Source organism: Dromiciops gliroides, chromosome 3 (assembly GCF_019393635.1).
Source record: "Dromiciops gliroides isolate mDroGli1 chromosome 3, mDroGli1.pri, whole genome shotgun sequence".
In the NCBI taxonomy this organism is placed as follows: domain Eukaryota; kingdom Metazoa; phylum Chordata; class Mammalia; order Microbiotheria; family Microbiotheriidae; genus Dromiciops; species Dromiciops gliroides.
The window spans coordinates 16,052,423-16,067,100 of record NC_057863.1 but is presented as its reverse complement, the minus strand read 5'-3'; the positions used below and the strand labels follow the sequence as shown (position 1 = coordinate 16,067,100).

The 14,678-nt window shown below is 40.6% G+C and overlaps 1 protein-coding gene across 1 annotated transcript; it reads left to right on the top strand.

Annotated features, from left to right (window-relative positions):
- Positions 1-1,298: 1,298 nt before the first annotated feature.
- Positions 1,299-6,839, top strand: STRIT1 (small transmembrane regulator of ion transport 1). Its single transcript, XM_043991157.1, has 3 exons — positions 1,299-1,590; positions 6,475-6,571; positions 6,671-6,839. The coding sequence occupies exons 1-2, from the start codon at positions 1,578-1,580 to the stop codon at positions 6,564-6,566; spliced, it is 105 nt and encodes a 34-aa protein (XP_043847092.1). The 5' UTR covers positions 1,299-1,577; the 3' UTR covers positions 6,567-6,571; positions 6,671-6,839.
- The last annotated feature ends 7,839 nt before the right edge of the window (positions 6,840-14,678 follow it).

Here is a 14,678-nt window from a genome sequence, read left to right as displayed (position 1 = left end):
AAGAAAGAAAGAAAGAAAGAAAGAAGGAAAGAAAGAAAGAAAGAAAGAAAGAAAGAAAGAAAGAAAGAAAGAAAGAAAGAAAGAAAGAAAGAAAGAAAGAAAGAAAGAAAGAAAGAAAGAAAAAGGAGTTAGTGGGGTGGTCTTGAAACAAGGAAAACTTGGGCTCAAGTCCTGCCCCTGACACATACTGAGTATGTGACCTTGGGTAAATCACCTAACCTCTCAATGCTCTAGGCAACTCTCTAAGACAATTCATTGCAGAGAACAAGTTGACTTGTATTGTTAGAGAGATTCCCTAGCCTGGAATTTCTCTATTCAAATGAAATCATGGAGCCAGACAATATAAATATATACAGGAAATTTCTGACTATATCCTTCCCTCCCCACTGAGCCTTCCATTATAACAAAGATTAAAAAGAAAATGGAAAAACATCAGTTTAACAAAACAAATCAACATATCAACCATGTCTGATAAACTATAGACTATAGAATTTATATGCCTTATTTATACATTTCTAATTAAAAACTAAAGGTATTGTAGAATATTGGCTAGTGGGTCAGTCAGAGTCAGTAAGACCCAGCTTCAGGTCCAACTTCTGATTCATATTAGCTGCATGCCATGGACAAGCTTCTTAATCCTTCATCGACCCATGGGACTCCATAGGACAATAAACTGCTAATGGGTTGTTGACATGTATCAGTGGAGGGAGTTTCCACACTGGGAGTTGCTGGATAATGTCATAGATCCGAACCTAAAAAATAAGTAAATAAAAATATGACCTCTCTGGAAACTCTCTTGAGTATTTTCAGCTATGAGTCAATCTCACTAATCTTTATATTGCAAAGTTGTTTTACTCTTTTAAAAATATCAAGGAATGTAATAAGCAATCAAGTATGGTAAAGCGTAAAAAGTATTTTACAGACTTTAAATCTCCAGATAAACAAGAGATGTTATTATTAACTCTTGGAAAGGCAGGAGAGGTTTCCTAGCGTCATTTGGATAAGCGTTAGGCTATAAATAAGTTCCACTCGTCACTTCTTCACTCTGCATTATTCAGGCTTACCACACCATATACCCCAGGATTTTTTTTCAAGTACATGGGCCACAGTGTAGAAGAGGTGTCCTTGCACCAGCAAATCAGGGTCCATGTCAGAGCCTTACCTGACCCATCTTGAAGCTGGTTGCTACCTTCATGTCTTCCCTTTGGTCCATACCTCCCCACTCCTTTGTGATATAATAGTTTGAGAGAAATGGAAAGTAACTCAATCTCATTATGACACTAAAAAAAAAGAAAAAAAGCTGCCAGTCTCCTAGATGAAGTTCGCTATGTCTGATTCCTTTGTTTTAGTCTTCAAGTCCCAAGAGCCTCTGGTCTTGCTCCATAGCAAGCTCAAGGGGTCGGAAATTTTGTCCTTCCTGATGCCTGACATCACCTAGGAGAAGACTGGCAAAGAGTGAGGGAGGCGGCTGTCACACATTCCAGATACCCCTCTATTTAAAACTCCAGGCAGGTCTGAATGACAATAGCCAAGCAGCCAGACCTTGTCCCATACGAACGTGTTTGGCACCAAGGAGAATGGCTGAAAAAGGTAAGATTTAAACATCTCTTATTAGGAAAAGAATTGTATAGTCTGCAAGTCCTTCTTGGCAGTAAGAACAGAGATTAACATGCTAACTGGGTCATATTTTATAATGTTTGCTGCTTCATATTTGGGGAATGGAATATAATTGTCAGAGAAGCCTTAGTAATACATGTTGATCTGTCTGGAAAAGATTCTGGAAAAGATGTGGCATGTCACCCAATCCAACTATACAAATCATTTTGAAAAAAAGACATAAAAATGTTTTTTCCATGAATACAAACAGTCAAATCATGAATGAGGTCACTTGGCTCACTCATGGGGATGAGTAGCACTGTGGAAAAAAGGGAAGGATTTGAACTCAAAGAGCCCAGATTCACAGCCTGGCTTTGTGACTTAACCTGTGGGAGCTTGCAGGAAGTCGTGCCTTCCTCTCATCACAACTCATTGCTCTGAAGTTAGAAGGATCTGTAGAGGGCATCTGGGCCAACCAGCTTTTTTATAGATAAGGAAACTAAGGCCAAGTGACTTCCTCAAGGTCACACAGGCACTGTCAGACTTGGGATTTGAACCTGGGTTCTCTGATTCCAAAGATTGGACTAGATCCTTTTTGTATCACAAAACCCTTTGGGAGGCTGATGACGCCTAGGGACCCCTTCTCAGAACTGTGTTCTGTTGCCTTCATTCATAATTGAAGGAAATGCTAAGATTCACTTCAAAGTTAGTAAAAATAAAGATGTATTTTTCTCATCCAAGTTCACAGACCCCCTGCAGTCAATCCATGGGCAGAAAGGGGATCTGTGGGCCCCAGGTTAAGAACCTCTGGATTCCATGATCTTCAAAGTCCTTTCCTGTTCTGAATCCTGAGATGTTAATATGAATTAAATATATGTGATCACTTCATTTATGGCACCTTTAGAACACTGAATGGAGAGCTGGTCTTAGAGGCAGCCGCTGGGCCAGACATTTATGCCTTAGGTCCCCAGGGAGTAAACAATGCTCCAAGCTATCAGTTGCAGGGAAAGTTCTGCTTTGGCATAGGAAATGTCTTTCCCAGGCATTCCTTATGCCAATAAAATCCAGCAAACAAACAAATAAATGAAATCTCTGTGCTTTGATCAGAGTTCACCAAGTCATAGAATCTCATTATTAATAGACCTCTTAGGGGTCACCTACTTCAGCTTCCTGCCCATTGCAGGAATGGCTTCTATCATCTCCCTCACAAATTCAATAAATAGATGCGTTTTGAAATTTGTTTTATGTTTGAAAGCATAAAGGCCATTTCCCTCAGTTTGCGAATGAATGCAGGTACCAAAGGCATAATCTGCTGTGTGAATACACACTTATTTTCAGCCAAAGTGGCCATGTTGTGCTCCACAGACAGACCAAGGCTCATGCTAAGGGACATGGAAAGTGGCCACGTACACATCGATTTGCATTGTTTTGACAAAGAATTATTAGACAAATGTATTACTCATGCATTTGTACATAGGTCCCAATGAAAGCTAAAAATATTTTATTTTTCATGTGTTTTTATAAAATCTGCATGGATGTGCAATTATAAGAACTTAAGTTAAAAGTTGGGCAGTGTGACACTTAAACTTTTCAAGGTTTGGTTTTCTCATTGTATAAAGAGGAGGGCAGAGAAAGGGAACAATCTCTAGAGTACATGGCAGCTCTAAATCTGTCATCCTGTCTTGAGAGCTTTGGAAAATATGGTCACATGGACCATCATTTGAGAAATATTTTTAAAAAACATGTTTGAACAGTAATGGCTTCCTAATTTTAACATCATTTACCCCAAATGACTATAAAATACATATAAATGTATATATACATATATTATTATTATTCAACATATACTTACAAAAATATTATGTGACAGGTAACTAAAAGGTATTATTATTTTCTTCAGAAAAATTTAAAAATATCTTATCCAGGGTCATACTCTGAGATAGAAATGGAGAGGGGGTGGGTTTTTTCCCCATGAGGAACAATGGGATCCGTTTGAAATTGTCTAGATTGTTGGAAGTGAATCCAATTAAAAAAAAATAAGGCTCAAAAGTATTCTGTTCAGTTTGGGAAATTTTCCTTTGAAAATGATGTCTTCAAATTTTTTTTTAAAATGGCTTTTTCCACCAGGGCTTTCACATTAATAGAATTTTCAAAAATGCATATTGTATAAGTGCTCCAAATTATCTCAGGACTGTGAATGCTAAAAATATACATCCTCTCTTTGTTGGTTAATGGAATGAAATCGAATTGCACTTCTCAATTAATGATAGATCCACATCTTTAGAACCAGAGTATTAGCTATATTAAATTTTTTCTGGTTCCATTCTTGTGTGCTTTTGCATGCCTGTGTTATGTTGTGTTGTGTTGTTGTTTGTAGAGGTTTAGGTACTGGGGTAGAATATGTATAAAGGAAAAACCTTCCAGAGAAGAGCTAATTTTTTATAGAATAGAGAAAGTAGGAGGCACCAAAAGAATTAGTTCTGCCTGCCTACGTTTCTGTATCTTACAGAATATCTGAGTTGGAAGATGCTCTAGTAGACATAGAGTGCAATCAATCCATCAAAAAGCATTGATTAGGTACGTGCTATGGGCTGGGCTCTGTGCTAGGTCTTAGGAATACCAAGACCAATGAGACAATCCATCCCTTTCCCAATGTACCTGCCACATAGTCATCTCTAGCCTCTGCTCTATGTTTCTCAATGAGGAACAGCCCATGGTGGAGCATCTCCTGAGATTGAACTAGAGGTTCTGGGCCTGAGTCTTAGCTCTGTCATAGTGTGGTCTTTTAAGCAAGTTGTTTCATCTCTCTTGGTCTTAGTTCCATCCTCTGCACAAATGAAGCTTTAGGTAAGCTCAATGGTCCCTTCCAGTTCTCCATTTATGCCTAGAGAATCACATGATTTGAGAGTTAAAAGGGACCTCAGCACCTTATTACTCAACCCATACATGAGAGTCATCTCCTTTGTAATCTACCCAACGAGTCCAGCCCAGCCCCGTGAGCCTATGAACCTCCTGACTCAGGCAGCCCACTCTCTTTTTCTGTAAGCTGGATTTTTCAAGAGTTTTTCCTTTTCTCAAACTTATATTTGCCTCTTTGCAGCTCTCACCCATTGTTCCTGGTTCTGTCTTTTGGGGCCAGGTAGACTCAGTCTGGTCCTCTTCTTCAAATGCTTGACAGGAGTTATCATTCTCTTCTGCCAAGTGTCCTCTTCTCCAGTCTAAACATTTCCAGTCCCTTCAACTGATGAACTCAAAGCCCTGAATTATTCTGCTTGCCCTCGTACGCATACTCTCCATCTCATCAATATCCTTCCTAAAGACCTGGACACACTCCTCAAGATGGGGTCTGGCCCAGACTTCAAGTGTACCAGTGTAGGCTGTTATAAAGTACTATTTAGGGGCAGCTAGGTGGCGCAGTGGATAGAGCACCGGCCCTGGAGTCAGGAGTACCTGAGTTCAAATCTGGCCTCAGACACTTAACACTTACTAGCTGTGTGATCCTGGGCAAGTCACTTAACCCCAATTGCCTCACTAAAGAAAAACAACAAAAAACCCAAAACAAAATAAAGTACTATTTATTGTGCCCACTGGCTCGGCAGTGCTAAGCCCTGCAAACCCTGGCTCCAGTTTTTGCCCTTGAGAAAGAGCCATGTTGTCCCATAAGTTTCATTGGACAGGCATGGGCTAGGGTGAGCTATTGAGCAGAAGACTATTTCTTGAAGGCATTCAATGCATGTATAGTAGTTTTTAGGTTATGAATAATTATTTCTTTACTCTCATATATTTTACACAAAATACTACTACTGGTGCTGCTTTGAGCATTTAAGAATGTTTTGTCCAGTCCAAGTCTATACTGCTGCCAAAGTGGTTTTCCTTAAATGCAGAATTGATCATATGACTCCCCTATTCAGCCACCTCCAGTGGCTCCCAATTAACTTGAGGATAAAACAAAAACTCTTATTTGTCTTTCAAGGCCCCAACTTATCTCTCTGGCCTCACTCTGTGTTAGGACCCTTCCCATGCTCCTCTGTTTAGCCAAACTGATGCCTTCCTCTCATATAACCCTCTGAGCTATAGACTAACTATTCTCCATTCCTAGAATACACTTTCACCTCCCTTCCTCCTCCTCCACCTCCTGCTTTCCCCCTCCAGTAACAGAATCCTTCTTTTCCTTAAAGAATCAGCTCAAGCACCACCCTTTTCATGAAGAGGGATCTGATTCTCCTCTTTCCTCCCTTCATGATTATCTTGACTTTCTCTACATTTTCTATGTGTTTCTCTCTCCTGTTAGACTGTAAATTCTTTGAGGACAGGGACTGTTTCTTTTATATCTTTGTATCCCCGGCACCAGTATAGTGCCTGGCATACAGTAGGCATTTAATAAATGGTTTTTCATTAATCAAATAACTGATATTACATGGATCATTAAAATTTGTAAATTACTTTGACTACATTGTCTCATATGCACCTCATAGATGCAAACAGATCAGAAAACCGAGTCTCAGAGAGATTGACTCACCTGCCCAGCTAGTAAATGACAGCGTTGAGATTTGAAAGTACATTTACCTGTCCCCATTCCAAGCACTATATTCACTACTCCATAAGGTGCTTGGAGTAATAGATGCATGCATATATACCTACACATATACCCCACATTCCATGTGACATGCATTCCATATAACCAGCTCTATAAACATCATATATTGAATATTACATGACACCTACTTAGATTTTTGATTCATGTGAGAGTCCATGTTTGTTTTTCTTGATTCTTTGTTAAGACCAAAATGAGTTACTTCATATAATACTATATGAATGCATATGTGTGTGTATATGTATGCATATATATATTCTGCTTTTTGTTTTTTTATTAAATAGAACCTGCACCTTCAAATTTGCTCATCCCTCTTCTTCTCCTGATTGGTTGGATCGTGGGCTGTGTCATAATGATTTATGTGATCTTCTCTTGATAGAAGTAGGTGGTTTTGAACTGAATATACATATTAATACCATGTAAACAGCTGATATAAAAATCATCTTTTTCATTTCACTGATCAAAACTTCTATCATGCAGGAAAGAAGATTTCAGGCTGACATCTTCTAGAAGATCTAAGAAGAGAAATGAAGATGACTAATCATTAAAAATATTCCATTCATAAGCATGACATTTGCCATCACTTTTAAAGTTTGGGTATGCAAAACTACCACCCTAGAGGCTGTTTCTTCCCAACATTTAGCTTGACGTTAGAGTATGCAATCACCAGGTGCCATATCAATGGCCTAGTGGGATGGTCTGAACACCCTGACCTCTCATTAGTGTGGTTAACTAAGACAAAGAGAATAAAGCACATTTTTCTATTTACTTTTTCTACAACAATATTACTATTAAAACTAGGCACAATTGGGGGCAGGTAGGTGGCACAATGGATAAAGCACAGGCCCTGGATTCAGGAGGACCTGAGTTCAAATGTGGCCCCAGACACTTGACACATACTAGCTGTGTGACCCTGGGCAAGTCACTTGACCCTCGCTGCCCTAAAATTAAAAACAACAACAACAACAAACTAGGCACAATTGTTAAAAAATAGCAATGGGGTTAACCTGTAATATATGGAGCCCCTTGGAGGAGTAAAATCCTACAACAAATGTCACAACTTAGAGAGCTGTCTAGAACAGTGAGTGATTAAGTAATTTAGGGTTGGTCATACAAAAGAGAGGCTAAGTCTTACTGGTATTAACATGGGCTCTCTATGCACTATAACTTTCAATTGTTCCAACCTATTGGCCTAAACATTTAAATAAGGCTACTTTTAAATAGGGTACTCAAATCAAATCAAGATTGAACGAAAAATAAACTCATAGTTCCAGTTAGGCGACTTACTAATTCTTAAACTCTTTTCTATAGGTTCAAACCCTAATTTACAACCAGGGTTAAGTAAAATTATATAAAAATCTACAGAGGAAATATCGCTGGTTCTGGACTTAGGGGAAATGGATTCAAGTCCCATCTCTTCTACTTTCTACCTTGTGATCATGGCAAATCACTTAACCCACCTGGGATTCCATTTCCTCAACTAAAAAATTAGGGAGTTGGATAAGATATCCTCTGAGGTTCCTTCTACTCCAGAGAGACCCTTTTTTCAGACACTGGATTCCTAAAATATTTGTTTTTGAAAGGGAATGCCCCTGACATGAGAAATCATTCCTTGCTGGTGAACAATTAATGAGGGAATAGGCATTTAAATAAGAAGGTAGGTTAAATGTCTTCAGCTCCTCCAGCTGAGCATGTGGCTTGATAATGAGACTCAGCCACCTCTAGTACTCTGGACAGAGGAATCCATCTCTGGTTGGTTTTCTTCTTCATGAGCTGGGTCACCCTAAGATTCCAATGGAGGGATGCAAAGACATGGGCTTATTGCTTTGAGGCTGCACTTTAACTAGATTAGATTCTGTTTATACTGGAAGCAGAAGTAAGATCTCTTAGTTGGATGGAGTCCCACCAAGATGGAGGAGCATGTTCCAGGAGCATTTGAGCAATCTCCTCTATCAGCCATGTCCTTTGGAGATTGGTTGACTGACTTACATGGTGCTGGTCCCTGAATGAGGGAAATAAAGAGAAAAAACCCTTTAATCCTAATTTAATAACTGGTTAGTAACATTATAGGAAAATAATCAGTTCTCTCAGTTTGATTTCTTTGAAAGTATTTATAAAATGGTATTCACAAGACTGCCCCATTTGTGTCCTCTTGTACTTCTTCTGGCTTAATTTTGAGTACTTTTGGATGTTTTATTGGTTGAGACTTAGTTGCTTCTTCAAGATAGAGATAATAGTACTTGCATTCCTTAGTCACAGGATTATTGTGAAGATAAAAGGAGATAATATTTATAAAGCACTTGGCACACTGCCTGACACATAGTAAATGCTATATAAATGTTTATTTTCATCTCTCTCCCCTCCCATTAGAAGCATCTTGGGTCTCTTGAGGACACTGGGGGAATGGACCTCAGCCTCTAGATATTCTCTGGCAGATCAGGGGCTCTTGGGAACCTATGAAATGCTTTCTCCTGGGATCCCAAATCGACCTTGGTATTACGGATGTTCATTTGGTTCATCATTATCACCAAAAGGTTGCAGCCACCAGGTGGCGTTCTCTTTGCAGTGATCATCTCTTTATCATATAAATATCAAGCAATAGTCCAGTGGGCTTGGGCAAGGGTTTTATTCTGGTTGTTGTTACGGCAATCGGCGAAGTAGCCATGTCTCTCTGCAGTCATTCAAGCTGATTGCAATGGAATGAGATGCTTCCTCGAAATGAGCACTTTCTGTGGTACATGTTGTATGTTTTCTTTGGTTTAAAGATACCAACAACTTCTGTCCCCCCTTAAGATTAAAGAACAAAATGTCACATGGCAGGGTCACCTTAACTTGCATGTTTTTTTCAAATAAAGAAAGGCAGGATGGGGTGGTGGAAAGACTCCCGACCCTGAAAACATGAAGAAATGGGTTCAAATCTTATTTCAGTCACGAATTTACGGAGTGACAGTGGGCAATTTTTTCCCATTCAATATACAATTATTAAGTGCCCCCTGCCCTTTGTTGTGTTCAATCATTGTAAGTGCAGGAGAAAGTCAGTGGCTTAATTTAGAAAAGAAAGAGAATTAAATGAGCAGAAAGCTATTTCTGGGTCTCCTTCCTTTAATACCCTCTCTATCCCCATCACACACACATGCACACAAACACACACACACACACACACACACACACACACACACACATGCTGTCCAAATTGTCTTGACCATTCTATGGAATGACTTTTTTCCCCCTTCACAATTCTTTCTTCCCAATCCCTCTTCTCAGAATACTGCCCCCCCGCTCCATACTAAGTATCCTATTGGGCTGCAGACAAGAGTGTGATTGAGTAGCTCACTGCTAGGACAGAGCATTGGGTTTCCTGTATCCTGCCAACTAGGGAATCTCTAGCTAAGTGTCAGGGTCCTGGGTGGGGCTGTGCCAGCAGTGCTTAAACTTTCCCACAGTGGTGGAATTCTTGAGTTGACACAAAACTTTGGCAAAAGTCTTGTAGTAATATTTGTGAAAAATTATTATTTTTAATGCCTGCTAAAAGCAATATAAAGTTGCTTTAAAGTGACAACAGCCATAGCAGACTAAGGGTATTTTTTGTTTGCTGCAGTTGGAGAAACACAGACCTGTGGATACAGGGCTTGTAACTTGCCCTGACTGATCTCCTTAACCTGCTTGGGCTCCCTGTTAACCCCTTCCTCCCAGATTGTCCTCTTCAGCCTTTTTGCTTGTTTTTTGTTTTTTGTTTTTTTTTTTAATGAGGAGTAAGAAGCACTAAAATCTCCGTCATTACACTGTGAAGTGTGAATACAGCATGAACCTACAATGGTAGAATGAAAGGAAAACAGAATTTGGAGCCTCAATTCAAATCCCTCCAGTGCTCAGTGGGCAAATGACCCACACTCTGAAGTGCAATTTCCTTGTGTTCAAAATGAAGGGTTTGCCCAACTCGACCTCTAAGTTTCCTCTTAGTTCTAGATCAGATGTTCTTAACAGGGAGTCTGTGAATTTAATTTTTAAAAATAATTTCAGTATAAGTGATTTCCTTCCAAATCCCATGTATTTAATTTAGTCCATTAATATATAGATATATATGTGTGTGTGTATATATATACACACACACACATATATTTACGTAAATATATTAATGAACATATATATAGTTCTGAGAAGGGGTCACTAGACTTTCCCAGACTGGGTGAAGGTCAGGGTAAGGACTCCTGTTCTAAATAACATAAAGCCTGCTTAATCCTATGACCTGAGGTCTAGAGAAAGCCAGACAGATAATCTCAGTAGACAGTGACTGGAACAAAGTGCCTCCTTTCTCTCTGTCCTGTATTACTAACCCACAAATGCCCAGAATTGAAGGATGTCTTTGTTCATTCCAGTTTGCTTTGTAAGGAAACATGTTATTTTGAGGCTTATCAAATAAAGAAGTCATAAGCATTTCCTCATTGCTTGCTTCTCTTTGTCTGCTCTGACTTCTGAGCTTCATCACCTCCTTTTGACCCTCAGATGCTGTGGTCAGTGAGTTAGCCTCTGATTAATTAGGCTTTTCTTACTTACCTCTGTTGAAAGGATGAGCTGGTTCTACCCTGCCAGTGCCTGTTGGCATAGGTTTCCAGCAGAAGGAAGGCAACTAACCCATGCCTGTTGGTGCCTGGTGATTGCTGTGTTCTGTTTGGAGGGAACAGGCAGTGACTGCGGTCATCACATAATCAGTGTTTTCTCCCATGGCCCCCTGCCAGAGGACTCCTTGACCCTCCTTTCCTCTCTGTGATGGGCCTTGGAAAGGTTCAGAGGAGGACAAAGGAAATAATCTGTTAGATGAAATGGCTTTCAGGGAGAAGAGACCAACATTTAAGAGAACACAGCCTAGAAAGGGTTGTGAATGAAAGCTATCAAATCTCAGCAGACACAAGAGCATACATGACACACATCAACAAACATTTTGGAACCTTGTCCAATGGTTCCCTGAATTCCACAGCCTGGAGGTACTACATGTTAAATACAAAGGAAATGGTTTAGAACCAATGAAAGAAGTTCATCGGCCATTGGCCATTGCTAGAAGGAAGAAGGGTTTTAATATCATAAGTTCATGGATCTGGAGTAGGAAGGAACTTTAGGAGATTGTCTTGTCCAGACCCCTCATTTTACAGATAAGGAAACTGAGTGTCAGCAATGTGAGGTGACCTAATCAAAGTTATCCAGGTAGTAATAGCAGGGGAGATAGTGGAACCCCATCCCTTTGACTCAAAATCTAGTATTTCTTCCATTTGTTGTCTTCTTGGAGCCAATCCAAATAAATGGTGTCCCCAAACACTTTATCATCTCATAAGCCTTTGATATGTACAAGACATAAGAATATAAGCTCTTTGAGGGTAGAGACAATTTTCCCCTTTGTCTTTGTATCCATGGAACCTACAACAATATGCACCACAGAGTAGGTACATACCAAATGCACCTTAAATTGGATTTTGTCCTTGTTTCCTTGGCACCTAGAACAATATCCATCCCATAGCCAGCATATAGTAATTGCTCCTTAAATCGAATTTTGTACTTCTATCTTTGGCACCTAGAGTAATACCCACCACAGAGTAGGTGCATAATAAATGCTTTTAAAATTGGATTAACATGTATTAAGAAATTCTAACTAGTGGCAAACCTCCTTTGAACACACACACACACACACACACACACACACACACAGTTGGGTGCTCTAAGCTGATATCTGTTAAAGGAGGTTAGGTTTGATGGCCTCTGAGATCTCTTCTATCTAAACCTCTCATCCTACGACCTATGATACTATAATCCTATGTGAGAGCAAACACGCTTTCTCCCGGGTGAATAAATCTGCCCTCTGGCTGACTAAGCCCCAGCTTCACGGAGCTGATAAGAGGGATCTGGGGACGTGCTCCTTGGCTTCGTGGTGCCATGAACAGCTGTTGCAAAATCCCAGAGCCTGATTCTTGCCAGACTCCTCATCTCTGAGCCCAGAAAACAAAACTATGAGTCAGAGTTCAGATTATCAGTCCCCAAGGTGTCCATGGTGAGAGAAAGCCTCACACACAGTCAGAAGGAAAGCAGGGCAGGCTTAGGGAACATTACCAATAACGTTCTGGAGTTGGAGGGTAGCTTTAGTCTTCTTTTTTTTTTCAGGGCAATGAGGGTTAAGTGACTTGCCCAGGGTCACACAGCTAGTAAGTGTCAAGTGTCTGAGGCCAGATTTGAACTCAGGTCCTCCTGAATCCAGATCCAGTGCTTTATCCACTGTGCCACCTAGCCACCCCCTAGCTTTAGTCTTCTTAAGATTGCCCGAGTAAGGGCAGATACGTGGCACTGTGGATAAAGCACTGGCCCTGGATTCAAGAGGACCTGAGTTCAAATCCAGCCTCAGGCACTTGACACTAGCTGTGTGACCCTGGGCAAGTCACTTAACCCTCATAGCCCCACCAAAAAAAAAAAAAAGCCATTGCCCGAGTAAGTTTTTAGTGAATATCTGCACATACAGATACACACATACATACAATGGTGTCTTGGAGGCTCTTTCTGTCTGGTCTTTGGAGTCAATATCCTTCCCTCTATCTGTTAGAAAATATTTACTGAAGGCCTATCATGTTCCCTCCTTCATCTTCTCTCCAAAGACATCAAATACATTGTACTTATTCCCTTAATGTTTATGCTCAAATAGTTGCCTCTTGATAGAACAGAAGCTTCACAAGAATAGACATTGTTCATTCTCCCCAGCATCTGTCCTAATGCTTGGCACACCGTTGGTGCTTAATAAATGCATGCTGATTGATATGTTCAGGTGCTGTGCTGGGTATTATCGGGGATAATTGAAAACGGTCTTTCCCTTCAATCTATCAGTTGATCACACATGGAGGATGGACCAGACACTATACTAGGCTTAAGGGGGACAGATACAAAGAATGAAAGAATCCCTACTCCCAAGGAATTTATAATTTAACAGATCACACACACACATGTATATATACACACATACACATACATGCACATGCACGCAGATATGTATGCATGTGTATATGTGTGTGTATATGCAGCAGAAGTATAAAGTCAATACATACAAATATATACAAAGCTGTTGAATCAAAAGGGAAGCTACTAACAGTTGGAGGGATCAGGAAAGGCTTTGTGAAGATGGTGCCTGAATATATCTTTTTTTGTTTGTTTTTGGTGAGGCAATTGGGGTTAAATGACTTGCCCACGGTCACACAGCTGGTAAGTGTCAAGTGTCTGAGCCTCGATTTGAACTCAGGTCCTTCTGAATCCAGGGCTGGTGCGTTATCCATCCACTGTGACACTTATCTGCCCCTACTCGGGCAATCTTAAGAAGACTAAAGCTAGGGGGTGGCCACTTCGCCACCTAGCTGCCCTTGAATATATCTTTTAAAAAGAGAAGAACTGAGGTAGAAATGAGGAGGAAGGTGCGTCCTGATGAGTGGGGTGGCCAGTGCAAAGGCATGGAGATAGGAGCATTCATCTTGAGAATCCATCACTCTGGTATCTATTCTGATCTTTCTCCAAGGTCTCCATGATTAGAATGCAAGATTCTTTGCTTGACCTTCAAGGCACTCTGACATCTGGACCCAACCTGCCTCCTATCCACCCCATCATGAAACCTTTGGTTCAACCAAACTGTGCTATTGACTCTTCCCCAAACATATCTCGCCTCAGACACTTATTGGTTGTGTGGCCCTGGGCAAGTCACTTCACCCTGTTTGCCTCAGTTTCCTCATCTGTAAAATAGCTGGAGAAGAAAATGGTCAAACCCATCAGTATCTTTACCAAGAAAACTCCAAATGGGGTCACGGAGAGTCTGACATAACTGAAATGACTGAACAACAACAAATCTGGAACAAGTCCTCCAGCCGGAGTCCTCCATCCTTCTATGCATGTGAAATGGCCCCCTGCCCCCGCATCCTTGTCACCTTCGCCACCGTGACAATTCTATCCCTACCATTATTCAAGTCAACAGATGCAGTTCCACACCTGATTATGGAAGATGAATGCTACAAAAGGTACTATGTCAAGTTCTGGGCATACAAAGACAGTTCTGCCCTCAACAAGCTTACATTTGACATGTGCCCTACATTCTGCTTATGTCTTACTGATGCAATGTGAGCACTGAGAAGTCTAATACAGGGGAGGGAGTGAAAGGGTCAAAGGAGAGGTAAGACAAGGAGCTTGAGGAATGTTTGTGAGGGTGAGAACCAAAGTCAGCTGGAGAGATCTGGGAAGGCTTCTGGCAGGACCTGAGCTGAGCTTTGAAGTCAGGTGGTTCTATTCCTAGGCTGCTGCCTCCAAGAAGAGAGAGGGATCAGATGATAACTTTATAGCCCCAAGGGACTATGGTAGCCATCAAGGCTAACTTCCTTATTTTATGGAATAGGTAATGGAGGCGCAGAAAGGTTAAGTGATTAATTCAGGGTCATACAGCTACTAAGTGTCTGAAGCAGGATTTGAACTCAGATCTTCC